Source organism: Columba livia, chromosome 13 (assembly GCF_036013475.1).
Source record: "Columba livia isolate bColLiv1 breed racing homer chromosome 13, bColLiv1.pat.W.v2, whole genome shotgun sequence".
NCBI classification, from domain to species: domain Eukaryota; kingdom Metazoa; phylum Chordata; class Aves; order Columbiformes; family Columbidae; genus Columba; species Columba livia.
Window position 1 is genome coordinate 8329640 of NC_088614.1, and position 27979 is coordinate 8357618.

General features: G+C 44.8%; 2 protein-coding genes across 3 annotated transcripts in view; both read right to left on the reverse strand.

Annotated features, from left to right (window-relative positions):
- Positions 1 to 3680, reverse strand: part of USP10 (ubiquitin specific peptidase 10) — a 45748-nt gene extending 42068 nt beyond the window's left edge. The window contains exon 1 of the mRNA XM_065028875.1: positions 3525 to 3680. Coding sequence (XP_064884947.1) covers positions 3525 to 3545 — 21 coding nt within the window. The 5' untranslated portion in view covers positions 3546 to 3680. The remainder of the gene's footprint in view (positions 1 to 3524) is intronic.
- A 5060-nt stretch (positions 3681 to 8740) lies between these two features.
- Positions 8741 to 27965, reverse strand: KLHL36 (kelch like family member 36). Of its 2 annotated transcripts, none has more exons than XM_065028879.1 (5): positions 27625 to 27965; positions 23794 to 23875; positions 18999 to 20072; positions 17983 to 18140; positions 8741 to 12028 (listed from the first exon to the last, which is right to left on the reverse strand). In XM_065028879.1, exons 2-5 carry the CDS (start codon positions 23851 to 23853, stop codon positions 11473 to 11475), a joined length of 1848 nt encoding a protein of 615 aa, XP_064884951.1. In that variant the 5' UTR covers positions 23854 to 23875; positions 27625 to 27965; the 3' UTR covers positions 8741 to 11472. The 2 variants fall into 2 exon arrangements, with proteins under 2 accessions (XP_064884951.1, XP_005504797.1); XM_005504740.3 differs by lacking the exon at positions 27625 to 27965 and adding an exon at positions 24110 to 24557.
- Between the last annotated feature and the right edge of the window lie 14 nt (positions 27966 to 27979).

Consider the following 27979-nt stretch of genomic DNA (forward strand, 5'->3'; position numbering starts at 1 on the left):
TCAGAAAAGTGACTGAGCAAGCCAGGGGAGAAGCAGCAAAACGATGCGCTTGACAACCTCTCTCCAAGCCCTTGCCCTGAACCACCTTTTATTTAGCATTCCAGGTGCCCCCCCACAGTTTTCAGTGTATTCCAGGGACCTGACAGACAGAATCCACATTGCCCTCTCTCCAAACACTTCTTTCTGCCTATAAAGAGGCTGTTAACATTACACACATCTGCACGGGCACAAGCAAGCTAGCGCAAGAAACTCATCCAGCTGTTTAACAACCATTTTTTAAAGATTATTTTGAGATTGATATCCTCATCAAGGTCACCCACAAACATGAGGCAATACACTGCAAAGACAGCACAGAATAAATGCCTACAGACTGCTGCTTTTCTTTTATTATTATTTTTTTTTTCTTTCAGAAATGGCACTGGCTTAAGGGAACATCAAACTACACCCTGCCAGGGAGCAAGACTCCAAGCCAGCCATAAGAGCGGCAGTTTGCAGTGCAGGATTTCAGGGAGTCGGATTGCGTGTCATGTTCCCAGTTCCAGTTATTCTGGTTGCCAGGCCAGGCTTGGGTGAGGATGAGTGGCTTAAAAGCTGGTTCAGCTTTTTCTGAACACAAACTTTACTGGTTTTTACTTCAGCTGGGGTTCTGGGACAATTTGGTACATTTTAAATGGCACAGAGTTAATTTGACACCACAGTAATGGCGAAAGAACAAAACAAGCATAAATGATTCATTCTGCTATGGTATCCTCCTTCTGCTTAACTTGTTTTCACAAGATTTATAAATGATGAGTTTGTATTAATTCTTTCTATGAAAATCAATAGGAAAAGTGGCTATAACAAGTGTTTATACAGTTCCTACAGAGTATTACTCTTTCCAAACAGGGAAAGAGTTTTTAACATTTTTTAAGAAGATTTTTAGATGACCTTGATGAGAAATGGTTTCAACTATACCACTTCAATATCCATAGTGCTATACAAAACCTGTAGTGATACAACAGGTTTATTTCTCGCTCACCTTAATAACAAAAAATAATTACAGATTTTGAATATGCTCAGAACATGCCCAGAAAACTGACAGCAACACTTAAATATCTCATAAATGATTATGAAATAATGACACGGAATACAGAGGTATAAACAACCAGCAATATCTAAGCTGTGTTACTATATACCCATGTGTTTGCTGAGTAGCTGGCCATCCAAAATTAACCCTCCTTTGAAAATATATGTGGTCACGTTTCATGATTCATTTTTCAGAACGTGCAAACTGATTGATGACATATTTCTGCCCACTATTACTTTCATCCATTAATTGGCAGGAATCTGACTACGCATTTTTGGCTATTAGAAGAGCATGATTTTCTCAAAGATATTTTTTTCCCCTCTGTGACAAAAGAATGTTTCAATTATGGTTCACTCAAATTACAGTCACATGGAAAAACTAAGCACTTTTGCCCAAGACTCTGCATTATGACACGAACATAACGACTAAATAATGTTGATTAGTTGTGTGCTCAGAACAGACAACTGGTATCAAAACTCTAATTTTTCTACTGATCTGCAACACTACCATCCTAAAATAAATTTAAAACCCACCTACACATAAAATTGCATCCCTGAACTTATTTTTAGGTTCTCCACCCAAAAAAGTCCACAACATTACCTACTTCAGCATCATAGCACTGTATTGCTCTAGAATATGTGTTCACATAAATCCCATACAGCAGTTAAATACACTGTTTACATTAGGAAAAACAAAATAAAACATAAAACTATGCTGTTTAATGACATGAACAAAGCATTAACTGAAAGACATCTTAGAGATTTGCTTCTGAATTACATAATACATAAATTTAAGCTGTAATCTTCACAAGACATAAGTATCTACTTTTACCTATAGAGTGTTGATTTAAAATAGTTTATGTAAGAGCTACTACTTAAGATGAATTTACAGTCTAGTTTTAATTACAGCTACGCAGCGCTTCACCATAAACTAAATCATCAGCTGAACTCTCCTTTTTTTTGTTTCAAGGTACACCAATTTAATTAAGTACAGACACAAAAAATGTCTTTAATTCTTCTAAATCAAGAAAAAAGCTGCAATGTAAAGTCCAGTCTTACCAAACAGACCACATGCACTGCTGTCTAGTACTGAGGGGAGGGGAAAGCAGCAAGTAAAACCACTTCTGAGTTGGACATTGAATCCTTGTCAATTATTGCATTCCAACTATCATTCATGAAGCCAATAAAACCAGTCCAAAACTAAGTGAGTTGCCCACACTTTGAAAGAAAAGTTCAAGGATACAAAATTTTAAAGCTATGCAAAATTTTAAACCAACTCCAGAAATTGCAGTCGCCCTCAGAACACCCATGTTGACAAAATCACGTCTCACTTCCTCTCAAACATAAATAAATCAAGAAATGTCATGATAGTTTTCACCGATTACAAACTTCTCCTTATGGAAAAATTCGCTGCCAGTGCCACTAGTGCACAACTTTATTACATGTGCACCTTAAATGCCCTTCAGAAAAAAAAAACACAAATCAGAATTCAGAATAAAGCATTGCCTTGCTTAAAACACTTGAATTCCATTAAAGATCTTTTCCACCACAAAAGGCACGGTTTCTTAACAAAACTACCTTTAACACGATCAAAGTTCACAAAACTTTATTATTTGCTAAAACCAAAGTCGTATAAAGCCTTGCAAATAAACACCTCAGTGCATCGCACATGCTGCCTGATATTTCTGCTTTAAAGTTTTTTGGGAGAAAAATCTTACAGGAAAGCAACAGTCAAGTAAACTCATGCAATCGTTTGCTCAAAGCACACACCATGTTAGACCAGGAATCGAGCTTTTAACTTCCACCGAAAAACCACCACGACTGCATTTTTTTTTTCTTTTATTCAGTGCACAAATCTTATGGCTGGTTTAGTGAGTGGGAGCCAGGGAAACTGCACACGCATCCCCATGCACAGGAATCTTGCAACACTCAGCCCTTTGCACCCCAATGCATTCAGGTCTATTGAGCGTTTGGGCGGGGGGCGGGGGGGAAAGGATTAGTTTACAAATCTCCTTATTCCCTTCTCATTATAGAATCGCTTCTCTTCCCCCCCCTCAAAAAAAAAAAAAAGCGCAAGCTATGGAGTCTCTTCCAAGTGTCGCTTCTTTGCAGCGGTTCACCCGGGGGTGCTGTACCGGCCTCACCCCCAAAGGGCTCCAAAGGCTCCAGCAGCCGCCGCCTCCCCGCGCTGAGGAGCGGGAACCCCAGCGAGGGGCCGAGCCCCGGCCCCCTGGGCCCCTCGGCGGAGCAGAAGGGCGGGAAGCCGCCGTCCCGCCCGGCAGCGAGGCCCCTTCACCGCCCTGAGGAGATTCAATGAAGCTGCAGAATCACCCTGGGCCTAGTCCCGGCCACCACGCTCCCCCCTTCGGCGAGCCGCGCCGCGGGGCCCTGCACACCCCTCAGAGCCCCTCAGGAACCCCCGCAGCGCCCCGGGACGGCAGCGCGGAGGTGGCCAGTACCTGGGCGCTGTTCACGGCCATGGCGCCCCGCGGCCGTGGGGAGCTCAGCGTCTCCCGGGCGCCTCACGCTGCTGCCCCCGCCGCCGCCATCTTCTCTCTCGCACGCACCAGCCGGGCGGGCAGGCGGCGCGTACTGCGCCTGCGCATAGCGTCGGCGGGGAGGGGCGGCCGCGCCTCTGCGCCTGCGCGCCCGCGGGGCGGTGGCGGCGGCGGGCGGTGGTTGCGCAGGCGCAGTGGTGGAACGGCAGGGGGCGGGGCCGCCCTGTGGAAGGGGCCCCGCGGCGGGATGGGCGCCTCCGTGAGGGGTGAGCTGGGCAGCCCGGGAAGGAGAGCGAGGCTGACAAAAAACCCTCCGCTTTCAGCCCCCCTCCCGCCCCGAGGCGTGGTGTGAGAGCTGCCGTGAGGCAGGACCAGGCTGAAGCGAGCCCGCCGCTTCACAGCCAGTGGCGGGAAGCGGGTCCCTCACGCCTGGAGCTGCAGCCCTGGGCGGGGTAGCACCGCCAGCACTGTGCTCTTGGAGTTAAGGTAACGCCAGAAACCCAGCTGGAAAAGTGCAGGCTGCCCCCGAGGAGAGGACAAGAGGAAGTAGCCTCAAGTTGCACCAGGGAAGGCTCAGATGGGATATTATGATGCTTTTCTTCACGGAAAGGGTTGTAAAGCAGTGGAACAGGCTGCTCAGGGCAATGGTGGGGTCACCATCCGTGGAGGGGTTTAAAAGATGTATAGATGAGGCTCTTAAAGACATACTTTAGTGCTAGATTTACATTATGGCTGGATTCTATGATCTTAAAAGTCTCTTTAACCAAAATGGTTCTATGAATTAATTGTGAGTTCACCTCACGAGTGTGTACAAGGCCACATGCCAAGGGTTACCCAGCAGATGAGGGGTCGAGGAGCAAGGCCATCCTGTGTCTGTCCCAAATAACGGGTGGGAATGGGTTCAGGGTTTGTATCTGGGAAAAAAAAAAAAAAAAAAAATCAGTGACTAAGTCAATCTCATTATTTTGATAGGATTGAGTCATAATTGAATCGTGAACCCCCCAGGCAAGAATCCGTTAAATTAATCACTAATTTACTATTTATTTTTTTTTTTCCTTAAACCACTAAATCCTGCAAAAGTCTGCTTCAGTTGGGGAGTAAGAGGTAGAAAAAGCTTAACATTACCAGGATAGTTGAAACAAATGAAATAACGAACTTTGTGTCTTTGGCTGTTCAGAGGGGAGATTCACTGAACATGGAAACATTCATCCATCTCTCTACGATAAGGACATTTCCCTCTGTTTTTATGAAGTGCAACACAACGTGTGCTCATGACACTAAATGATTTTCTGTATCAGCTCTGTCCCTTCAGCTGACACAGCTGCTGCCGCTCCCTTTCTTTTGTTTCTAGCAAGAGTTGTTCTTCTGTCCTAAGGCAGAGACCCAGCAGTGAAAATGGCTGTTTAATATTGAAAGAGAGAAACAAAAAATGTATAGGCTTTTTGCATACAGGATTTGAAACATTTGAAGCCCCCTCTCCCCTCGGGAGTCTAATTTACAAGGTAAATAATGGAGTGAAAACCCATACCAAGCTCATCTGGTTGAAGACAAAATTCCCTTCTGCCCACAATACCGCCTAAGTAAACTGGCTGTTTTTGCTGGAAAACCTGCCCTGTCAAATGGCTGAAAATGCAAATGAGCACAGTGCCTCCCGCCCAAAAAAACCTGTTAATTCAGATACCGATACTGTTAAAAGCCGTAGCTGGTGGTGAAAACTGACGTGGGCAGAAAAGATGTCACTGTCTTATAGTTCAGCAACGTTTAAAACACCTTCCATTTTATCTTTAGTACCGTTTCTTTGTAAAGCTCATTAATGTTTTACCACGATATTTTGTAATAATGTACATTTTGTGAGTTTTATTGTAACAGCATGTTTTGAAGAAACTTACCTGCTGGAAAGTTTCCACCTTGGTTCTGCCTTCCCATTCATTTTTGCCATTTCTAGTGGTCTGTTATGGCATTACTGCATTGCACAAAACAGTTTTATTTTCTTCTCTCCAGAGGCCATGAATTACAGCTCCCAAACAACATGTTGCTTTTCTGACTTCGAAAAATTGCTGCTGTATTTTCTTTCTGCAGAACCATGATATTAAGATTCATGGAGTAACATTCTTAACATGGTACTCAATTATTTTGTGAATTGATCAGCAACTGAGGTCCATGGCTACGGAAATAAAGGATTGTGTGAGGTTTGCTAATGAGCTTTGTAAACTACTCCCAAGTTAGGTGCCTCCCAGTAACTACTGTAATTATTCTTATCCTACTCTGGATTCAAAGTGCTTGGGAATGGCCCACCTCCTGTCCTGCACTCTTCATGATTTCAGTAGATCAGGATACCTGAGCTTGTGATGGTGCCCAGGAGGTGAAGGATGTACCCGCATGACTTTTCTGAAGCAACCAGTGGGAACCACACACCTGTTCTTCCAGGGGCAGGAGGGAGTATCTTCTGTAACATTGCAAGAACTGGTCAATCACTGCAGGAGGTTTCCTGCTGTAAAACTTCATCGCAAAGCCAAGAGCTTTAGGAGCTCTGGAGACTTTTTCTTCAGAGACGCAGAACTTTTATCCTGAATATTTTCTAGGTACAATACGGGCTTTGCTACTTCTCCAGTCATTCTGGTAATGAGATTGAATTGGGAAGAAAAAAAACAGCTCTATACCGTGTTTTGGGGTGAAGCAAGACACAGAAAGCTAAGGTGGTTGCTGTGTAGGGAAAAAATCAGATTAATTAAAGCACCAGGCGTCTAAGGGACTGTCATGGTACCAGCCTTGTACTTCAGAGTGCCCTGAGTACCGAATCAAACTGTCAGAATTGGGTTTGGAGTGTTCTGTGGGCTCAGTTGCGCAGGCAGCACCAGGGACCCGCTGTGCACATGGGGAAGTCGGGATGGCAGCAGTGCTGGAGCAGAAGATGAGGTGGAAGCAGCAAGCAGAGCAGCACAGGACAGCAACAGGAGGTGTTTTCTTTCTGAGAATGCATTAATGCAAACCTGTCTTCAAACTCCATATTCCTAAATTTGCTGAAAATGCCAAACAAGCACTTCTAATTTGTCAATGTAAGGAACTTAAACATGTTAACATGAAACAAATTCAAAAAGTCTGGACAAACCTTTAGTAGATCCCATGGATGCTTGACTCGGTATGTTCTGTGTTTCAATTATTTACACAGACCTTTTGGCTGAATTATTTGCAACTTATTCATCCTTATCTTAGATAGGAGCCTTCTCCTTTCTCATGCAATTGTCTATTTTACAGCTGCAGTCTCAAAAGAACCTGCAAGTCTCTCACCTTCTTTTCATGTTCTACCACCAAACCCATTACGATAAAAACAAAAGTACATTTTTTCCCAAAGCTACTCAGAGCTCCAGAAAAGAGTCTGTGTGATGCTAAAAAAACGTGTGTGGTATCAACAAACCTGCTGCTGGGCTGCACATCTGTCACTTAGTAGTGGAGTTACCAGGAGGGAGAAGGAAACATAGTAGCTGGAGCTCATCTGAGCTCCTACTCAGCCCACGGACAGAACATCTCTGTCTGCCCTGACCCCATCTGTAAGACACTCAAAGCCCTAAGTTCATGTAAGTGTAATTAGCTTCTCATAATAATGAGTGAGAACTGAAATAAGACAAGAAACTGAAATTATATATAAAGCTTGTCACGCTAGCTTTTTTTTTGCCCTCCATAGAAACTTCTTTCTGGTCATGTCTTCGGTAAGACATATCAGCAAGGTAAGAATTACAATTAGAATCTGGATTTTTTTTTTCTGAGTTAAATTGCTTCTCAGAAAGAGTACTAAAGGTTAAATTATTTCTTTAAACTCCCTAGACATGAAACACCTTTTTGCTGTCACTAAAGAATACTGAATCCTAAATAGCACATAGAAAATCACCCGTATTTGGAGGAAAGAGTCTGATCTCTTACGGAGATAGACGGGCACATTTTTCTCAATTTAAGATTTCAACTTGAGAACAAACACATTTCCAGCTACTTTCTCAAACCTTCAAAACAACTGCATCTTACACCACAGTGTAATTTTTCCTCGGGGTATCTCAAGAGATTTTTGTTGTGGAATTTCAGTGTTACAGGCAGCAGCTCCTTGACATGCTGATGCCAAGATACAGGAATGGAAGTGTGGGAAGAGAAAACCTGAGGTTTTTGGTAGCTGTTTCATGTCAGGTGAAACAAACTTTCCTCAGAATTTGGCAATGGGACCATTTTTAAAAATTAGGTAGAGCAGCAATTATTTTTCCCTAGGGCAGGGAAGAGTGAGCTCTGCTCCTGACAAGAACTAAAATGTTTTTCGGACCTCGCAGATGAAGGCAGTGGCGTGTACAGGTGCTGGGCTGATTCCCCAAGAGCAGAGACCAGGATGATACATCTTTTCTCTCCCCATCTTAATGACTCACTGAGAGGGCTGTTTGGACTACGAAGTAGAAATTCACTCATCTCCTTTGCATTCTCCCATTTCTTCTTTGCATTTTTGCAGAAATCCAGCAAGGCAATTTCACAAAGCAGTTCAGTACTTGGGAGCTGAAGTTATTTTCAAGCACCGTGTGTGACCTACTAACACTTCCCGAGTGCTGATAAACCACATCTGGGTAAAACAACATGCAAAGTCACCAGGGACTCTGCCAGGCTGTGCTTCTAGCAATGCCTACTACTGGGAGCCTCGTAGGTGCAAATGATAATCATTTGTTTCTTTAATAATGGATAAAAGCTTATGGCAACAACAGGTACAATACCCCAGTGACCTCTAATAACACAAGAGATGTCCCAATCTCACCTATAGCCTCTAGTTTGGAAGGGACAATAAATAGACCAGAAAAAATAAAGCTCGTTTTGATGAGTACTGGGGTTATATTTTGCCTACATAAGTAACATTATGAAGTCAGAACTGTGTTTATCTATTCCCCGTTAAACACTGTCTTTGAAACTACTACATAAACTGGGTCCTTCATGACAGCTGCAAAAATTGTGAAAAATAATTTGTTTGGAGCATGATGCAGAAAAGGTGGATTAGCCAAATAAGTTATATTTCTGCTTTATATTGATACAATTAGTTTCTGCCTATGAAAACATTTCCACCATTATCAATGCCACCTAAAAATAATTACAGAATTACTTCTTTCCAATTTATCAAAAAGGAAAACCTCAGTTAAATCAATACACAAGTCAGATGGTGATGAATACAATATTCTAAACTGGATTTATTGTCTCCAGACATTAATGTAATACATGAACATGGTAAAAGGGGGGGGATATAGTAAGAAGCAACCCATTAACAGAAACAAAGGAATTATTTGAAATTTTCATTCTGTACTTACATGTGAAAATGTCCCAAAACGTTAAGTAGTTGTCAGTCAACATTGCAAGGGTTTCAGATATAAAAAGATCCAAATAACTCACTAATGAATTTGTCATAATCAAAATGTTTGTCTTTTTTTTTTTTTCATTTTTTAAAAATTTCTAGGATGAAAAAAGATTAACCATTACCTCATGCAGTGTACAAAGGCTTTAAAATAAATTCATTAATGCAAATGAAAGACTAACTCCTGAGGCTCTATCTTTTAAATAGCAAAAAGACCTCAAGGAGTTTCACAAAATTAATTCCAACTAGTTTTCTTAAATCCTGTCTTAGCACTGAAGAAGAAACCTGTAACTTCCTTGTACTCCAGAAATTTATTCAGAGGTACCTCTTTCAATACAAATATGTTCTTGCAATATATCTAAGAGTTCTTCATTAACAAGAGCTTCAAATGAAATTAAGTGCAAAAATGTTTTCTTAGTGTTTTCCAATTACTGAGGTAAATAGTTGAAAATAAAATAGGAAAAAAAACCAAAACAAAACAATACAAAAAGGTAGCAGGATATCAGCTTATTAACACCAGATGGAAAAAAAGGCAAATCTGAAATACATGGTTATGGTGCACGAGGGAGATGTGAAAAGACCGAGGCAGAAATAACAGCAACAATCAATCGTTCCAAAGCAGAACGTTCAAAGCCCCTGAAATCCACTCAGCAGATCCCCAATAGCTGCAAATAAAGCATGTTTATTCGCCTGTCTGCGAGCTGAACCACGCTGAGAATGGCAGCGCTGTCCCGACAGCTGCATCGCGTCCCCCCAACCACACCAAAACTAAAAGATCCACCGAATGATGAGTTCCTGACGGCAACAGCGGGGTCACAATGACAGAGCAGTAGCTTCTACAGTAAATAATATCTGGCAAACAAGAGACTGAGTTAGCAAAATGCGTTATAAAAAAGTATAAAAGTTGTTTTTAAAAACTTTCTAAAAATTTCTTTTGGGAAGAAGGAATATTAGTCTGTGGCCTGGCATGATGACAGTAACTGAAGCGGTTGTATCAGCTTGCTGGTGATCGACTTCTTGCAAATCAGAGGTGCATTTGTCAAATGCCCCAGGGTGAATGCCTGAAAGCTGGCCAGACAGTCGGGGAATTTTAATATCTGCAGCAGAATCAGCTGTGTTTGTAGAGGCGGTGGACTAACACTTGGGGCTGAAAGCTCCTGACTTGGAATGCAGAGGATAGTGTGACACAGAGGATCTAACAGACGATTTTCAGTTCAGTCCCACTGTCTGGATCCCAAACGCAGTCCTGAGTTTATTTTGGGTTTCCCCTGTCTCGCAGGGGAAGGTGTTCGGTTGCGTTCCCGATGAGCCGTGGCTTCAAGTCCCTGCCAAATTCATCACAAAAGGCTGCTCTTATGAAAAGACATTTTGAACTTGGGAAAAAAAAAAAAAAAAAGGAAAGCGTGGGCCATGAGCTCAGGTAAAAAAACAAGTTGCTGTTCTTCAGGATTACCGAACCCCAATTAATAATCCTGGGTTAATAAATTTTTTGACAGCTGACAAGTCCCATATGGGCTCTTGCTCATACCAGCTACTAGCTGTGACCACTGTGAGAGCCCAGTCGGGCTGGGGAGAAACATCTTATTTCCAGTTCACCTGAAGGACCCTCCTGCCATCCCTCCTCACCACTACCCGATGCAGCAAACCCCAAACTCACAGTGAGCTCCTATCAGTTCCATCTGCTTTAAAGCCCGAGGCAAATTGTACAATTTCCACCCACATCCTCAAATCTTCTCTCAAGTTCTTCAATATATATTTTTTTCCTCCTTCTAAGGCATATTTTAAAGCCTAAGAAAAACTTGCTATTGTGTTTAGTATTAAAAGTGCCACAACAAGGGATGCAAAAGTCCCGTTGCCTTTCCCAGATTTCGAAGCTCACATGGTATCGATCCAAGCCCAAGTCAATCCCATCTACTCTTTAGCCACACAGTAAGGTCTTCATAATCCTAAGAGTACAGTGGAGTTATTTGCTCTTCAAACTGATCTGACCTGCATTCACCAAAAGCAATATCCTCTTTGAACAATCCTGTGTTCCAGAAATCTGACACTAACAACTCAAGAATGTATTCTAAGTTAAATTTAACATCACAAAAACTCAAGATTTACAACATCGAAGATCCATTTCACTATTTCTTAGCAGTTGCTTCTGAACTCCTTTGAACCGCTCTGTAACTGCCTCCTCCCCCTTGACATGATCATCTCAGCCGCATATTCAACCTTGTTTTTAAAAAGTCGATATAATATGATGTATTTGGAAATGCCATGAACCACACAAGTAAAAGACTAAGCCTCAGCATTCCGGAGAGCAGTGTAACCTCTCTCACCGTATCACCCTTTATATAGTAGGAGGGGGAATTTTTGGTTTCTTTTGTTGTTTTTACCTTGAACATGAGCTTAATCCAAAACCACATTCAACCGTACATTTGAGGCTTCAGAAGATGCCTTCCCCACCATTTAAAAATAAAAGAATCAAGGTGATATAGAAATGATTAAATACAGAGTTTTGTTGGAGTCCACCATCCAAGGGTGGTTATCCAGAAGTAGTCATCTTCCTCGATCTTGATGTTTTTTTGTTTTCTTCTTTTTCTTCTTGTCCTCAGTTTTGGGTTTCAATGCACAGACACATGCAGACACACCAGCAATTGCTTTGGGTAAATCAGTTCCTTTGTACCACTTATTTTTCTCCTTATCATAAACCTGGACTGTTTTGGAGAAGACTGTTTCTTCCCAGCTGTAGCCTCCGAGGATGTAAATCTTCCCTTCCCAAACTGCCACCCCTGACTCACTGTTCGCTTGCAAGAGAGGAGCAACTCTGGTCCACTGGTTACACTGAGGGCTGTACGACTCCACGCTCAGAATGTCAAAACGAGCCATGGTTTCGATGTTGTCATCGCTGCCACCAATGGAGTAAATGTTGTCCTGTAAGGTGCACATGCTGTGCCACCCTCGGGCAGTGATCATGGGCCTCTTCTCCTCCCAAACATCCGTGCGGTAATCGTAACACAGCAGGTTTTTCCTATATGGGCCAATTTGGTAATCATGGCCTCCTGAAATGTACACAAATTCCTTGTAGACTGTTCCAGCGTGGCCATAGGTAAACCTAGGACAGGCAAACAAAAATGATCCCAACTTAGTACTTATGGATTTTATCAAGATACACAAGCATTCAATAAGGACTGGCACTAAAGAAAATTAACTGAAGACAGAAGAATCCCTAATCCTGTTAGTTACCCAGTAACTATTCTTATTCATGCTGCTCCACTCTGCGCTGCAGAGCGCTAAGGTACAACGATCACTTTTTAAGGCATCCTTTTCATACCTGGTCGCTACAGAGCGCTAAGGTATGACAATCACTTTTTAAGGCATCCTCTACAGTGTGTCATACAAGAGGGAACCCATCCTGCTCTAGTTGGCATGGCCTTCACTCCCATTTTCCTGCTTCAGTGCTTGGGTTGGATCAGCCTGAGAGGGCCAGAGAGGAAAAAATCCACATCTCAGCAAGGGTTTCTATGACAGAAAGAGGAAATAATCATGATACCTCTCAGACTTACTAGTAGCAGTTAACCAAAAAAAAACAACAAGAAAACTACTGCTGGTTTCCACTTCCACAGCTTCAGGATCACAAATCACATTTCTTACCCACCAGTGCTCACAGCCCAGATTTTTTGCAGTCATGATACACAGAGTGTCCTTTTCATGAGCTATCCAACTGTTCTACCACTTTTGCTATAGAGGTGATAATTTCTTTGGTCACCCCAAGACAAGGCAACAGACCTCAGTCGATCATACACCAAAGGTAGAAACCAGCATCATGCATGCTGTTTCCGCAGGGCAGACAGAAAACCCCTTTGATCACCCATAATAAAGCCACTACAAAACTAAATCTTGAGGCTGTTCTTAACTTCACATTAGGATGTTTCTGACCAAACCCTTTTGAACTCTTAGAAGTGGAATGCTAAGGCAAGGACCAGCCCTGGCTTCTTTGAACATACCCTTCCTGCAAATGCCTTTTTTTCTTTTCTTGGGTATGGGGGTGTGTGTCAAGAGGCAGCACCAGCCACAGCAAACCAGCTCGCACACTGGATACAAAGAGCCCAAACAATTTAACACTCACAGGGCTGCAGAGCAATGGACTCACCACGCAGCACTCGCTCCCTCTACTACCATCCTTTGTAGTCAAGGACTCAAGACAACTCAACCTCTATGGCAGACGAACCTACATTAGCGTTACTTTAGCCTGGAATGCTTTTGAACCATGCCCGAACACGCTCGAAACTCTATGTGGAGAGAACCTTGAGCTGTTTTTATTTCGCACAGTAATCATGTATCTCAGCTACACAAACTGTATCATAACTTCTTCCACACACCTCAGTGCCAAGCGCTTTTGTGCCAAGGGAAAAGGTGGAATAGAAAAGAAAACCCATGTTTACCCTGAAAGCACAATACTTCTGAGAAAAGCTAAAATATGTTTGTTATTCTAGATGCTTACTGAAGCTTCTAATTCCTGACCAGTGTCTGCATCAGATATTTTAACAGGCTCCTGCTACAAGAAACAGAAAAATCCTTGACATGATTGGCCTAAGAATGCAGAGTGGCCAGGACAGACCTTGCAACTACAGGGGCTGAAGCATCATACCTGGAGACCTTGAAGGGATAACTTCAGAACCTCACGGCTTCTTAGCCACTCAGGAAAAAGAAAGGAAAGAAGAAAGAGAGGACTAAGGCATAGTTATGTGACTTTATCCAAAAAGGCAACTTGAAAATGCCACAGCTCACCATCTGCCTAACCATGGAAGCACATAACTCAGGGCTGGTGCTCCTGTTTGACATGAAATACCTTGAGCACATGTGCTTCAGCTTTTGCACCACCAGAAATGCTTGGGCAGGTGTCGTGCACATGGATGCTGCTCTGCCTTGTTTGTGGTCTCTTAGAGACAAGAAATGGGAGTGTACGCCTCCAAGCAACACCCAGTCTGGTTGGTAGAGTCTTCACTTCTCTATATACACAGGAATGGTTCTTAAAAAGGAGACAACCTATCTGGGAAGTAGGACGGGCAAACTTTAATTCATTTTCTTTCTCAAACTGCACTAACTTCGAACCCACATCTAAGCAGCAAGCTACCTGGAGGATGTGCAGCGCACTCCACTGTGGAGGTAGTGTCAGATGAGAGAGAGTTACGCCAGCGGTGTTTCACTTTGCCTGACTTCTGAAAAGCTCATCTAAAATTTCACATACCCCACTTCACAGTAATAGAAAAATGCATAAACTATAACGCAGAAACTGAAAACAATGAGTAAGAATCCTTTCCGCAAGCCCTGTGGTTGAAACAGGGGCATTTCTAAATGTGCAGTAGAACAGGACACTTCAATACAGTGAGTCCAGACATCCTCCAACAGAAAGCATCGAAAGTTTTGGCAGCATTATCTATGTGTGGCCAGAAAAAGATAAAGGCACTAAGGAGAAAGAAGTTTGGATTCAGAACATCTGCTAGAGCCAGCTGCCTTTTTTTAATAACTTACCTAGATAAAACACTGCAAAAATTACAGTTTCTGACACAGTAACACCGTTCAATGCTAGAAAATCTACCATTTCTTTTCTTAAACAGAACACTTGGCCTAACTTGATAAAGCCTTGGGGATCTCCTGCCCCAACCAAAGTCCAGGCGAGCTGTGGTTGCTCTGAATTTCAGTGTCCACCTGTTGCAACCCTGCGAAATTATTCATGACCCAACTGGTAGAGCAGATACCATCACTCGTTAACCTGCTCCAACACATTTCCTCACTCAACTGCTTTCAGTTGTTCTGCCAAACTTTAACCTAGGGCCACTCAATTAATTTCAGCGATGTCTGCAGCAGGCTTTTACATGGTCTGTTCAAGATGAGAACATTGCACCAGCTTCTGCTCTGCCAAGCTTGTCAGCCACTGCTGCTCCCTTCTGGGCTAGAAACTATGGCAGCAACTGCTCCCAAAGAGCCTGGGAAAACGGCAAAAAAAAAAAAAAACAAAATCGGACCTCTCTGAAGAATGGGAACAGTATCCCACAACCAAGGACCCTAAAGAGAGTCAGGCAAAATTAACTTGGAGCAAACCTGGACCAGGTCCATCCTTTAGATCACTTGGCTGAAGTTTCCATGTTAAGCATCTGCCTCAAGATGCTGTTTTCCAATAAGACAGCGTTACTTCAGTCAAAACAGCTCTGCTCTTTCCAAGAAAGCGGTTAGGGAAAACAATGTGTTGTTTTGACCATATTAGGGTGGTGAAGGGGGCGGGAGGAAGAAGACATAAAAAAGAGCTTGCAAAGCTCTTCCTTGGAGAAGCACGACTGCGCTGTGGGCAGCAACACGGAGGATTTGGCAGCAGAGAGGAGGCCCCTCTATCCAAGGCCCAACCATTGCCTTGTCCCTGAAGATCTCCACACACAGCAAGCTATAAACCTCAGGAAGAAAAAATAAAAATAAAACCATTTTCTGGATGTTCAGAGGAGAAGCTTTAACAAATATAAACCCTTGAGAGTCCAACACCACACAGCTCCAACTTAACCACCCCACGATGATGTCAACCCACACCTGTTGCTCCAGGGAATGGTCTTCCAGGCAGCTGCTGGTTCAGAGCCGGCACAAACACCACCAGAGCTGTGGGAAGGGAGCTGCTTCGGGTGGCCGTGCAACCAAAAGGACAAAAAACCTGCACATTTTCTCTCCAGAGGGAAGAAGACAGAAAAATGCAGGAAACAAAGCAGCTGTGTTGGGATGTGTTAACTTATCAGGCAATCAGGAAGCAGAAGATTGGAGCTTCTGATTTCTTCTACATGAGGAGAAATGATTTGCTGCTAGGATACGGCTGGGGAGATGTAATTTGGGTAAAAACTAACTAAAATCAGTTTGAGGAACAAAAGCGCACGGTGGGGAGCAAAACATAGACCAGATCAAGTGTAGTTTGAAGGGAAAATAGAAGTACATAAAAGGAACTCTAGTGAGCAGCCTTTCTTATAGTTGTGAATAGATCACAAAATTCTCTCTCATCCTTCTGCTGTCAGCAAACCCATCTGAGGCACATCAGGAAGGGAGTGTCCAGATTCCTGCCACAGCCACATCTCTGCGCTCCAGCAGCATCCACGTGCCCCCGCATCCAGTGAGGTTTCTTTCTGTTGGCCACCTCTGCACCCATTTTTGCCCAACACAAGAGTGCTCAAACAGGAGAAGGAGGGACAAAAAGACAAAATCTGAAGGTACTAAGTGTCCGCTAAGATCTAACTAGAGACATAGTAACATGCAAGAGAGCAGCTATTAAAACATGGAAAAGTGGGAACTATCCAGTTCAATACACAGCTGCACAAACACCTGGGCTAGCACAAGGGTCACCATCCCTGGAGGGGTTTAAAAGGCGTTTAGACGAGGTTCTTAGGGACATGGTTTAGTCCTAGACTTAGGTTATGGTTGGACTCGATGATCCCAAGGGTCTCTTCCAACTGAAATGATTCTGTGATTCGAAGGGACAGCACAGGACAAGGACAGAGCAAGCAGGAGGAGAGGACACTGAGCTATTTCTTTGGGATGCAGCAACAAACCTCAGTAGTCACTGTGTTACAGTCTAACCCTGCAATTCAGCAACCAGCTAAGTAAACCTAAGTGGGGTCTGTCCCACAAAGGGGACTTTTGCCAAGTCCAGTGGATCAACTAGGGACTCTAATAAAAAAATTCACCCTCCCACACACACCGGTGTTCATTTTTAAATGCTGCAGCTGTAAAATTCACAAAACCAACACACAGGTAGCAGTAAGAACATTCAGAAAAGCTGTCTCTGTTCAGACAGTTTGCTGTCTGCAAGCTTCCCCTTATATGCTGGGGAAAAAAAAATCCATATCTGTTCTAAGGTGAGTGTTTTTCTGACAACATACAAGGCAGTCAGGTCACATCTACATTTCTTTGAAAAAATGTTTAAAAAAAAAAAAAAAAAGCTGTGCTACAGTATCTATGAGATGTCACAGGTCACCCTGATTAAGAGAAGGGCTTAGGAACTGAAAAACTCTCAAACACAGCTCCAAACCAAGGAAAAATTGTGCTGCTTAGCCTCCATGTCTAGATCTGTCTATGTGATGAGGAATAAAACGGAAACCAGCATCCTGTTTTTGCAGAGCACTCCAGCCCAGCTGTTAGCCCGGATCAGACTTGCATTGCAGCACCTGCCCAAAATAGAACCGGGCAGCAGACTCCTGTGCTTTCACTGGCTGCCTCTGGCTCTGCAGCTCAGGGAACAAGGGGAAAAACTCGGCATCACAAACAAGATACTTGCAACAGTTCCACTAAGCAAGCAAGCACTGCTGCTGACGTTGCAGGTTTCAGCCATCACGAGAATACCATTGGTATAGCCAATACTCCTGTAATTTCCATAAATGTGAAATATTACTAAATCTGAACAACTGCTTGCAAATGAAACACTGTGGTACCACTCTTACCGAGACACTACTCAAACACTGATTGAAGACAGGAGCTGTGCTGCTGTTACAAGGAGAGCTGAGCTGCAGTACTAAAGCCTCTAAAAGGTACAGCAGCTAAGTTGTAACTCATACTGAGAAAAAGAGAGGTCGTATTTGCCCAGCTGTCTACAGATAAATGTAGTTTATCCGTAACAGCCAACCTGAGCAGCCAGAAAGAAACACCTTGCAAGGAAAACAATCACAATAAGGTGACAAAGTCAGGCCAAATAAATAACAATAGCCTTTGATCAAGATCTAAACAGTGCCTCTGAAAAGACTCGATTTCAAGTGACTTCAGGAAAAACATCTCAAGAATAGTCGAGTGAAATTACATGGGCTCTACATCCTTCAGATGTACCTCAGGACAAGCACTAAAACCAATCAAGTTGACACTTGACTGCCTGGAAGAGATGGCTGCTCAAATACCAGATGCTGATCTGGTTTATCACTTGCTGATACATGTTGATTATAGATCCCTTGCTGCCCTCCTAGGGACACCCATTCATTGGCTTAAGTCACACGAGCTCGCTCTACCACCATTCTCCAAACGTGGAATAGCTTTCCAAACATCTCCTACCTTGGCAAGCCTGCTATGTAGGACCATGAATCCTTCTGAGGACTGTAGGTCTCGACTGAAGAAAGTGCCCCATTTTCATTCCTGCCACCAACAGCTACCAGCATGTCGGTAATAGCTCCCAGGTAGAAATCTACGCGGCGTTGTCTCATAGAAGCAACCTGTCAAAAAAAGAATATAACATGCTGGCATTTTCAACCATCTGGTAAGCAAGCTGAATTAATATCTATTCATGTCTGAGGACAGATTTTGCTTCTTCCCATTTATTTAAAAAGGAGAGCTACTGGTTTTGATCAATTATACACATAAAATACTTTTGTTTTTCTGCAGTTGCATGTTACATAGCACTTCTTTACAAAAAAAAGGGATGACAGAAAAAAACCTCAAAGACAGGTCACCCTATAAAGGTTTGTGTTACATGGGCCTCCTTCCAAAACTCTGCAAGAAACATAAATTGAATCAATCAGAAACACAACTGAACCACACAAGACAACTGGTTCAAAAACAGTGTAATATTTGATAGGTCCTGCACTGGCTGCAGGGTTTTACAGCAGGACTGGAGGTAAATAGCTTGTTTGAAGAGACTCTTAGCACAGACACATTTGGCAAGTGGCAGAGACACATTCTTTTTATGTCAGACCATTTGTTTATTTATTTATATGTGCTACAGCTTGAGAAAGATGAACTAAGCAATCGCGTCTGTAAGTCTGCTCTAGCATTATTCCCAAAACTAATCTAAAGAGTTGCAGGTGTTTGCTGACCAGGAATTTCACAGATGAGACGCCCAATTCCCAAGTGAAGCTGAAAATCTGCCTCAAAGTCTTTTCGCTGCTTGTGCAACTTAAGCATTCCCACAAAGGATTCAAGTAGCTGCTTTTTCAACTTAAATAACTTGATTTGCCACTTGCAACCATTATTATGCTGGCTATTCTAACAAGCCCTGTCCTTCCACCTAAAAGAAGAAAACACTCTACACATTAAGGACTTCAAACAGAGAAATAATACAGCTTAAGTCTCACCTTTATCCACTGGTTACAGCGGGGATCATACCTATATAGGAGATTTGAAGCTGCATCCCCTCCATTGTCTCTTGAAAAGCTGCCTCCGGCTATGAAGATGAAGCCTCCCAAGACTGCGACGCAGTGGTGACTTCGTCGGGCTGGGAGAGGTGTTTCTGCCACCCACTGCCCCTTTCGGACGTCCAAGAAACAGGTGTCGTCGCTCAGTTCCAGGCACCGTTCAGAAACCTCCCCCCCAACAAAGAGGAGCCGTTCCTCGCAGGTCCGCAGCGCCGTCCGCTTGTTCTGCAGCACCGGCTGAGCCGTGACGTTGTTGTGATAGTTCACCGCTTCCTCGATGAACCCCTCGCAGTTGGCTTCTTTGGGAAGAAGAGAGCAGACGGCAGGCTTGACTCGATGGAGAAGATCACTTTTAGGTATCAAGGGAAAATGAATATTATCCAGCACTTGGTAAGCCTCGTTCTCCCTTTCTGGGTACTGGGTGAGCCACTGCAAGGCAGCCTGGAGCAGGTCGTGCTCACACTCCTGCTGCACATCGCTGCTGTCCAGGTATTGGCACAACTTCTGCAAGGAAACGTTCTGCAGGAAGTCCGGGGTGAAAGACAGAGTGCCAAAGTTCTGCAGGATGAAAGAATCGATGTAGGAATCAAGGCGCTTCAGGTTGTAAATGGAGGCGAGCTCCTGCAGGTACAGGTAGTTCTCCTCGCTGACTTCGTTCTCCAGATACTCGCAGCAGAAGTCAACCACCTTCCAGATCTGCAGCAGGTGAGCTGTTTCCAGCACGTAGTCAATGTTGCCACCATCTAAAGACAACTCGCTGCCATACAGGAAATCCACCACGGCCTTCAGACCAATGTAAGAGGCTCCAAAAAGTTCAACCTCTTTTTGGTGGGCTTCTCGCATACCAATGGTGAACATGGAGTTGAAGTAGTCACTGCAAACAGCGAGTAGGTTCCGATGGGCAGGGACTCGCTGTTCGTCCACCACAAGGACAATGTCACAGAAGAGGCCTCGGTGCCTCTGCTCATTCAGACTCTGAAGAACAAGACTAGAGTGGTCATCCCACCTGTACACCTGGAATAAACAAACGGCATCAGGCAGATTGTATTTTCACTAAGAAAAATGTCAGTGTGCACAAAGTGTTTTCCCATTAGATGCAGTCATGCATGAGAAAAACCCTGCTTGTGTTGCATGTTGATCATAAATTCTGACTTGACACCATTGGCAAACAACATAGTAAGAGCCCAAGCTCCGCTCTGAAAGGCCTATGCAGAATTTTACTGCTTCCTACTCCCCTTTTTTATCATAATCTACTTCTACCTCCTCCACAATGCTGCATCCAAGCCTCCTCCCTGATGATTTATACAGGCACAATTTTCTGAAACTCTTCCACTCATTGTCTTTGAGACATTGTGCTGACATTTCCTTTCTTCCTCATCCCCCAAATGACTCCTTGCAGAGTTCTTCTCAACTAAGCTATTTGCTAAATATTTGGAGTGGGAGACACACATGCAGCAGGATGCCAAATTTTCATCCAGCCCATGTATTGTTTGGGTTAGTGCTTACTTGACAGCTACCCCCCTCTTCAATCTTTTCAGAACTCTGCATTTCTGAGCTTGTCAGGGGAAAATCCCTCTCTTTCTTTCCATATTATTTCAGGCACACACGCTGCATTCAAAAGTAATAGCTGTTTATTTATGTGCAAAGCCACAGATGTGGATAACTTATTCCCATAAGATTAGTGCTTGCTTCCAGAAGCCGAGGTAGTTTTGGGTTTAATGAACACAACTAAGTATTTTTCTTTCAAAGAAAGGGGAAAATGCCCTCAGAACATATCCGTTTAGCGCCCTTCTGGGACCCCTCTGGTCCAGACATTCTTCCCACCAGCTCCGTACGTGCCGCAGAGCTTTTGAGGCAACCAGTATTTGCCTTTTTCTCACAGACTCGCGTTACCAGTCTTAAGAAGAACGAAAACGGAAATGTTTTCTGTTACCCCTCGCATGTCCTGCAGGACACGTATTGAAGGGGTTGGTCACCCCAGCATGTCAAGTGATGCAGCTTTTAGGACCATTCTTCCGGAGGAATGGTGTGTGTGATGGTACAAGAGGTTACCTTGTGATCTCTCTTAATGAAAGCCAGGTTAAGTTAAATGCAAATACATAACTTTAATTACCAAATCCAAACCCGGCCCAGTTGCAGGGCCTGTAAGGACATGTAAAAGAAATGAAAGGAGGTGGAAAGGAAACACATCTTCGTATTGTACCTAAGGTGGCTCTGAACAGTTCTGGCTGTAGCACCCTGGGTCTTGCCCAGTTCTGCACCCTCAGGCTGCGTTCCCAGAAGTGACGCCCTGGAAAGGTGTCTCGGTCCGTAACCTCATTGAAAACAGTCACACAGGTGACCTGAGGTCTCTTCAAGCCTCCCAGGCATTCAACCCTTCCTTCCCCAAACTGTTGCTTCTCCTATAAAGCCCAACCATCTGTGGCTTTCCTAGTTTCCTGAACAGAAAGCACATGATTATTGTTGTCTCGCTGAGCCATCAATGGGTTCATTAAATCACAGTGAGGCAACAACTCTACCCACCTGGCTGAGAAAGGTTCCCCAACCCTCGCTCTAGATATGCACCCTGTGCACATAATTTGCTAATTGTACTTTTATTTGATGAGATAACCGGGATTAATGCAGGCAGCTCCCCACTGTCCAGACGTGATGGCAGCCAAGCATCCTGAGCTCACACCGACGTTGGGAGCCTGATCCCCATGTCTGCCTTTCAGCAAAGAGACCCAAATTAATAACCAAACGTGCTGCTCTTAGCATGACATCACAGTGGTTTCTCAGTTTTGCTTACGTTCTTTTCTAAACAGCAGAGACTAAACTGCGAAAAAGCCTCTTGGAGTAACTTCATACAGGCTCGTGTACAGAGTTAAACCAATCCAAGTGAAGAGGCTTCAATAACTAAGTTTTCTGGGCCAAAACTCTTTAATTTGCCTTACTGCCTCATCATATCTCTGAACTTAAAAAGGGATTTATGGCACAGACAAAGTAACTTCCACTGAGGAATAAAACTGCCAGAGGTCTGTAACAGAAAAAAGATGCGGGGTTTAATCTTAACTTTTCTGAGTTTGAGAAATGTTGCTATCATACAGGTACCCAAGCAGAGATGGAGGACATAGGAAGGAGAATAAATATGGCAAAGGACAAACCACCCATTTGTGGCAACTATGCTGAGGGAGAGTGGATGAACAGACAGTAACAGAGCACCCTTTTCTGAGTCTGACTCACGGGGGACAGTTATTGGATTAAACCAAAAACATATTCCCTCTCGTCTCTGTAAATTGGCTGATCATTTCTCTCTAATATTCTCTAATACCATCATCGTGTATGTACATAACAAGATTACACCAGAATATAAGATTTGCCAGAGATCCTGACTTACTGAGCTGGCTGTCGAGTCAGGAGCATAATCCTGACTGCAAATACGCCTGACAAGTTGTACTCGTGAAATCCTTGTTGCCATGTAGAATTGCTGTGACTTCAGAAATCAGCACAAAACCATTACGTACGGCACTGGTTGGACTCAGAATATATTAACATATTTCAGCCACTTAGCAAGTCCATTCGTTCAGTGAGCAAATAACAGCTGATAGCTACACATTTCAAAACCAAGACTAATTTTATACTAAACACGAACATCTTTCTCAAGCTGTTTATATTCTGTAGAACAGCTTTAGCATTATCTAGTCATTCTAAGTTTAGCAGATAGTGACAGATGCTGTCTACGCAAGAAAATAAGACAATGCTGTCAAGTTAATTAATTTTTAACGTGATGAATTATTATTACATTCAGACTAAACCATTTAAGTAGTAGACGGGATCAGCACTTGAGGAAAGATTATACTGGTAGGGATGCGTTTAAAAATTAGTCCTATTTAAATTGTATTACAGCAGCATTTTAACTTATTTTGGATTCAGAGATCCTATTTCTTTCAGATTGCTAATGCAGCACCACTACTTGTTAGTGATGCAAAAGAAAACGAGATCTGTCTCATTCGACTTCGATAAGACAGAGACAGCACTGAGAAGTTTTTCTGCTCCAGCTGTTGTCGGTAGCACAAGGTCCCTGCTCTGCAGCATCTGTAACCTGGTGCTGTGGACACACATTGAACACAGTAATTACAACAGATATTTACATCTAAATCTTAGGTCATCATCCTGATGACCTGCATGAAGAGCTACCCAAGATGGACTTCTGTGGATTCCCAACTAAAATCAACATATTTGTGTACACAGATATTCTATACAAAGAAAATTAAGCTCACAAACCTAAGAAAACATCTTGAGTTCCTGGAATAACTACTGTTTGCAGGATCAAGACTTAAATCTTGTACAAAACAAGGACTAAATCTAAAATGTAATCCCAGCTTTGCTTCTGTAACAAGCTTGGATTTTATGAGATAGATCCGTACGAAAAATCGCCCAAATAAACATATTGCATTTAATGACTGAATTTTTGCTGTAAATACTGTGCTGCAGTAACGTGGGTTTCTCTTTTCAGTTATGAGTCATGATGAGCAGATGCTCATTTGCTACTGTTGCTTTTTTTTTTTTAATCATTAGGTAGCAATTTCTTCTATCAAAAATACTTGAGCAGGTAGACCAGTGTTTTCACGTTTCTTTTTAAAAGCTCTAAACATCCACATTCCTCCAAAACAGCCCATCCAGGGGAGAGCCTTTACACCCTTCTTATTATTGCTTTAACTTGCTTTTTTTGGTAGGTAACACAAAACATACCAACCTTTGAGGATTCACTTATCTTGTGTGGACGACAAATCCTGGTTTGCCTGGTTCCCTCCATGACCGGCGGACCCGCCGTATTTCTGGAACAAAAGCAAAGGAAGATGTCAGCAGCACAGCAAACCTTCCCGGCTGCTAAAAACCATAACGTGCTGAATAAATGGCGCAATTAACAAGACCCGCACATGCTAACCTGCACTTTGAAAATGATGGAGTTAAAAACATATTCCTCCCTTGGTTGTGTCAACAAGTTGGGGGTATGCTCGGGTATAATCAAAGACGAGCGCGTAATTATTGGCGGTAGGTGATTTACTTACTGCTAGTCCTCGCTACAGCTGCCGGAGGTAAAATCATTTCCCGTTCATGGCCGGCAGGACCGGGCTCTGCACCGCGAACCCTTCCCGGGGAGGGTCGGCCCGGGGGACCGGGCTGCGCTCCGCGCTCCGCAGGACCCGCTCATCCTCCGCCCGGCCCGGCCCCCGGGAGCCGCGTCGGCGGCGCTTTATCCACCGCGTTTACTTAGCCGGAAAAAATATAATAAAATAAAAAAAAAAAAGGCGGGGGGGAAGCAAAGCACCAGCAAACACCGGCAGGCGGCGGCGGCCCCGAGGGAAGCGGCCTCAAAACCGGCCCCGCAGCCTCCGGCCGTTGCGGCCGCAATGTCCCCGCGGCGGCGGCGGGAGGGACCGCGGCGCTGCGGGCGGGCTGAGCCCCAGGCCCGGTGCGGCCATGGGCGGCCCAGGAAATGCCGGCAGAGGGAGCGGGGAGGGACCGCGGCGGGGCGGGAACCGGCGCCGGGGGAGGTGCCGCGGGGCAGGGCCTGGGCGGCTCCGGGGACCCGCCGGGAGGAAATGGCGGCCGGGTGCCGGCGGTGGGCCCGGCGCTGGCGGGGATCCCGGAGAGGGCTCGGAGCCTTTCCCCGCCGCAGGCCGGGCCGGAGCTGGTGCTGCCTGCCATCCATGGTGCGGCCAAGGCCTCGGTGTCAGGGGCGCCTGGCACAGCGAGCTGGGGTTGCTCCTCAGTGTTATTGTGCAAAATAGAAAGAACAAGAGTGGATGTGTGCGTGTGTGTGTGTTCAAGTACAGTCAGAAGCCCAGTCACCGTCTCATCCTCCTCACCCGGACATGAATTTATCCAATTTCAAAAATGTCGAGCAACAGGCACCTCTTGAGCAGCGCGTGCTGCTGGAGGGCTTGTTCTCATTGATTAAGGCCCAGGAGGCTTATAAATTAATAAAAAGCACCCTGGTGAACAGCAGGGCTGACAGTGCACCTCCTTCGGGGATGAAGTAAGAAGCAAATCCTTTGTACACAGTTCCCACCAAGCCCCATGTCAGTGCAATGGGCTTCACTAAAACACTACAAGTTAAAAAAAACCCCTTTGTTAATCCAGACCTCTTGGGTATCTTCCAGAATTTATCATCAGGACAGCAGCAGCCGGCAAGGTTGTCCGTGTGTCCAAGTGCCATCTGCTCCCACCAGGGTCGGCCCAGTGTTGACACATGTCCCACCTGGTGATGGGGCCGTTGTTGTGGGCAGGAGATGATGGGTACGGCTTTTGAAACAAGGAGAGCGTGCCAGCATTGTGTCTGTCCTTCAGCCATCCCGGAGAAAAGGAGGTGATAATGAGTTTCTACTCATCTAATGGATTATCGAGCCTGAAGATGAGAAGCATTTTTGCCAGCTCTGGTCTCCTGTAGCCCTTGTGACTGTGGGAACCCAGGAGCCTCAATTCCTGGACTGTCTGGGTCAAAAAAACACCTTAGTGACAAACCTAATGCTGTGATCCATAATTCACAGCAGCCTCTTCCTGAAGGAGGGGATTATTCTCTCCATTATTTGTTCTGCTCCTGCACAGAAATGACACAGGTGGAGAAGCAGGATTGGGGACAGCATACAGAAAGATCAGAAAAGAAGCAAAAAAGTGTGATGGACCTAGTAATATGTTTTAGGAGAGCAGCTAAGCTTCCTGAGGGGCCATGGCTGTGCAGAACCGTCCTGTTTGCTCAGCTCCTCTACATGTTCTCAGGCCCTTCCTGAATTTCACTGGGAGAGTCCAGACAGCTGAAGGTCAGGCCAGCCCTGACATTGTTTTAGGGAAGACTTTTCACTTTCTCTGGTGTCTGTGCTTCCTCTGTGAGATGGACAGATGGACCTGCCAGGACAGTGACACCTTCCTGCACAGGGTGGAAAGACCCATGTACAGAAGACAGAGGTCTCAACATCCCATATGAAGAGAAAATCAGAGCTCAACAGAGCCAGAAAAGGAGGTATTTCCCCCTCTCTAGTTAAAGCCTGATGAAAACGAGCACAATATGTCTTCCTCCGTGTGTTAAAAGAAAAAAATCCATGCAAATGTGTCCAAGACAAAAAAGAGAAGCAAAGAGAGGAGGTTGGGTCCCAAGCATTTCATAGGTTTGAATCTGGCATTTAAAACTGTGAGGCATAAAGTTCCTCATCAATATAATTCAAACACTCAAGCCACTGGGTCACAGAGACCCAAACAAGGTCGAGGTTTTGTCCTTCTAAGGGAAATGACATTTCAGTCACCCACCTCTCCCCCAGGAAACATCAGGAGCTGAGGAACAAGCATGAAGAGACAAGGACAACCAGCAGTTGTTATAAACAGTGGTGAGGTAGCGCCAAAGGATGATAAATGCAGACTATGAAAAAATGATTATGATCAGATAATGGACAGCACAAAGGCTTTTAAAAAAGAGAAAGTGTTCCTGAAGACAGTTCCAAAAGAAAATCAATATTTCAAAATCAAATTCAGACCTATTAATGTGTGATTATATTATCACCTTGAGCCTGCAGTCTACAGAGATATTGAGTGTGATTCACCCAGATGCCGTGTCCTACACTTGTACTGACTTCAGAAATATTTCTCTTTTCCCTATGACCTCATCTCCATCACAGATGCACTGCAGCAATTCGCTCGTGTCTTGGGCGCTGATGCTACAGGGAACCTCACATTGTTCAGGACTCTCTGAAAGGAGCTGCCTGCAGGATTAGGGTTCATATCGTATGGCAGAAAAACATCGCGTCTTAAAATTGACACATGTTCTGGTGATCTTGTTGCTTGAGATGTCTGGAAACACTGAGTAACTGTATGTGGCAATGAGGTTTCTTACCGTTCAGACTTTTCTTTTACAACACATTGATGTGAAATAAATAATTAACATCCCACTGCAAACTTTAAAAGAAACAAAATGTGATACTTTTTTATAATGGAATGTATTTTTTATTTAAACTGCAATATCCAGCCCCTCCAGGTTTAGGGTGGAAACCCACTAACACACACAAGGACTGGTTTTTAGAACTCTGGTCCTTGGGCACAGCATCTGGAGACATTTATTTCAAGCTGAGTTCTGCAAAGCAGAGGATCTGTCTCTGTTTCTGTAGGCAGAGGACTGAAACTCAATCTTACAGACAACCCTTACGCTTTTGCCTAAACCCCAGCACCTCCCATTAGCGTATTGATTTGGGTCAGATTTTCTGTTTTCAACTGGCAGCGCTGGAAGCGCAGCCCAGCAGGGGGAGATCGCTCCATCTGAAACGGGCTAAAACACACCGGCACACGCACCTGAAGCAGCAGCGAGCTGCCGCGACCCAAAATTGCCCTCCCAGCCCCCGGTGATGGTCCGGAACACACCGCAGGGATGGAGACGGGAACGCTCCCCGGCTCCCGCCCGCGGCGGAGCGGGCGATGCTCCCCCCGAGCAGCCCCACAAGCCGCCGGGCGCTTTCCCCGGCTCCAGCCGGGCCGGGCCGGCTGGCACAGCCCACACCGCCCTCCAGCCCCCGTTGTCCCCTCGCCATCCCCGCCTCACCTGCTCTCCAGCTCCGCTACCTCCCGTGCGCTCGGCCCGGCTCCGGGCCCCGCCGCGCCCGCTCCATCTTGCGCATCGCTTCTCCCTCCTTCCTCCTCCCGCCCGGCGGGGGCTGCAAAAACATCGGGGGGGCTGCAAACATCTCAGCCATCGCACAACGCATCACAGCGCCCGGCCCTCGGCCCCCTGCCCGGGCAGCATCCTCACGACAGATGCCCCCCCCCCGCCCCAACCTTCATCCCCGTGTCCCCCGGCTATTGCATCACCCCGAAACCCCCGCGCCGGGGCCGGGCGGGGCTGGCAGGGGGGCAGGCCCGGTGCGGAGCCATTGGCAGGCGGGGCGGGGGGACGGGGC

Coding starts and splice junctions, on each gene's coding strand:
- KLHL36 (XM_065028879.1), bottom strand. CDS start 23,853: ATGGAGGGAACCAGGCAAACCAGGATTTGTCGTCCACACAAGATAAGT. Junction 20,073..23,793: donor AGATAAGTGAATCCTCAAAG/GTTGGTATGTTT, acceptor TGTTTATTCCAG/GTGTACAGGTGGGATGACCA. Junction 12,029..17,982: donor TACATAGCAGGCTTGCCAAG/GTAGGAGATGTT, acceptor TGCCTGTCCTAG/GTTTACCTATGGCCACGCTG.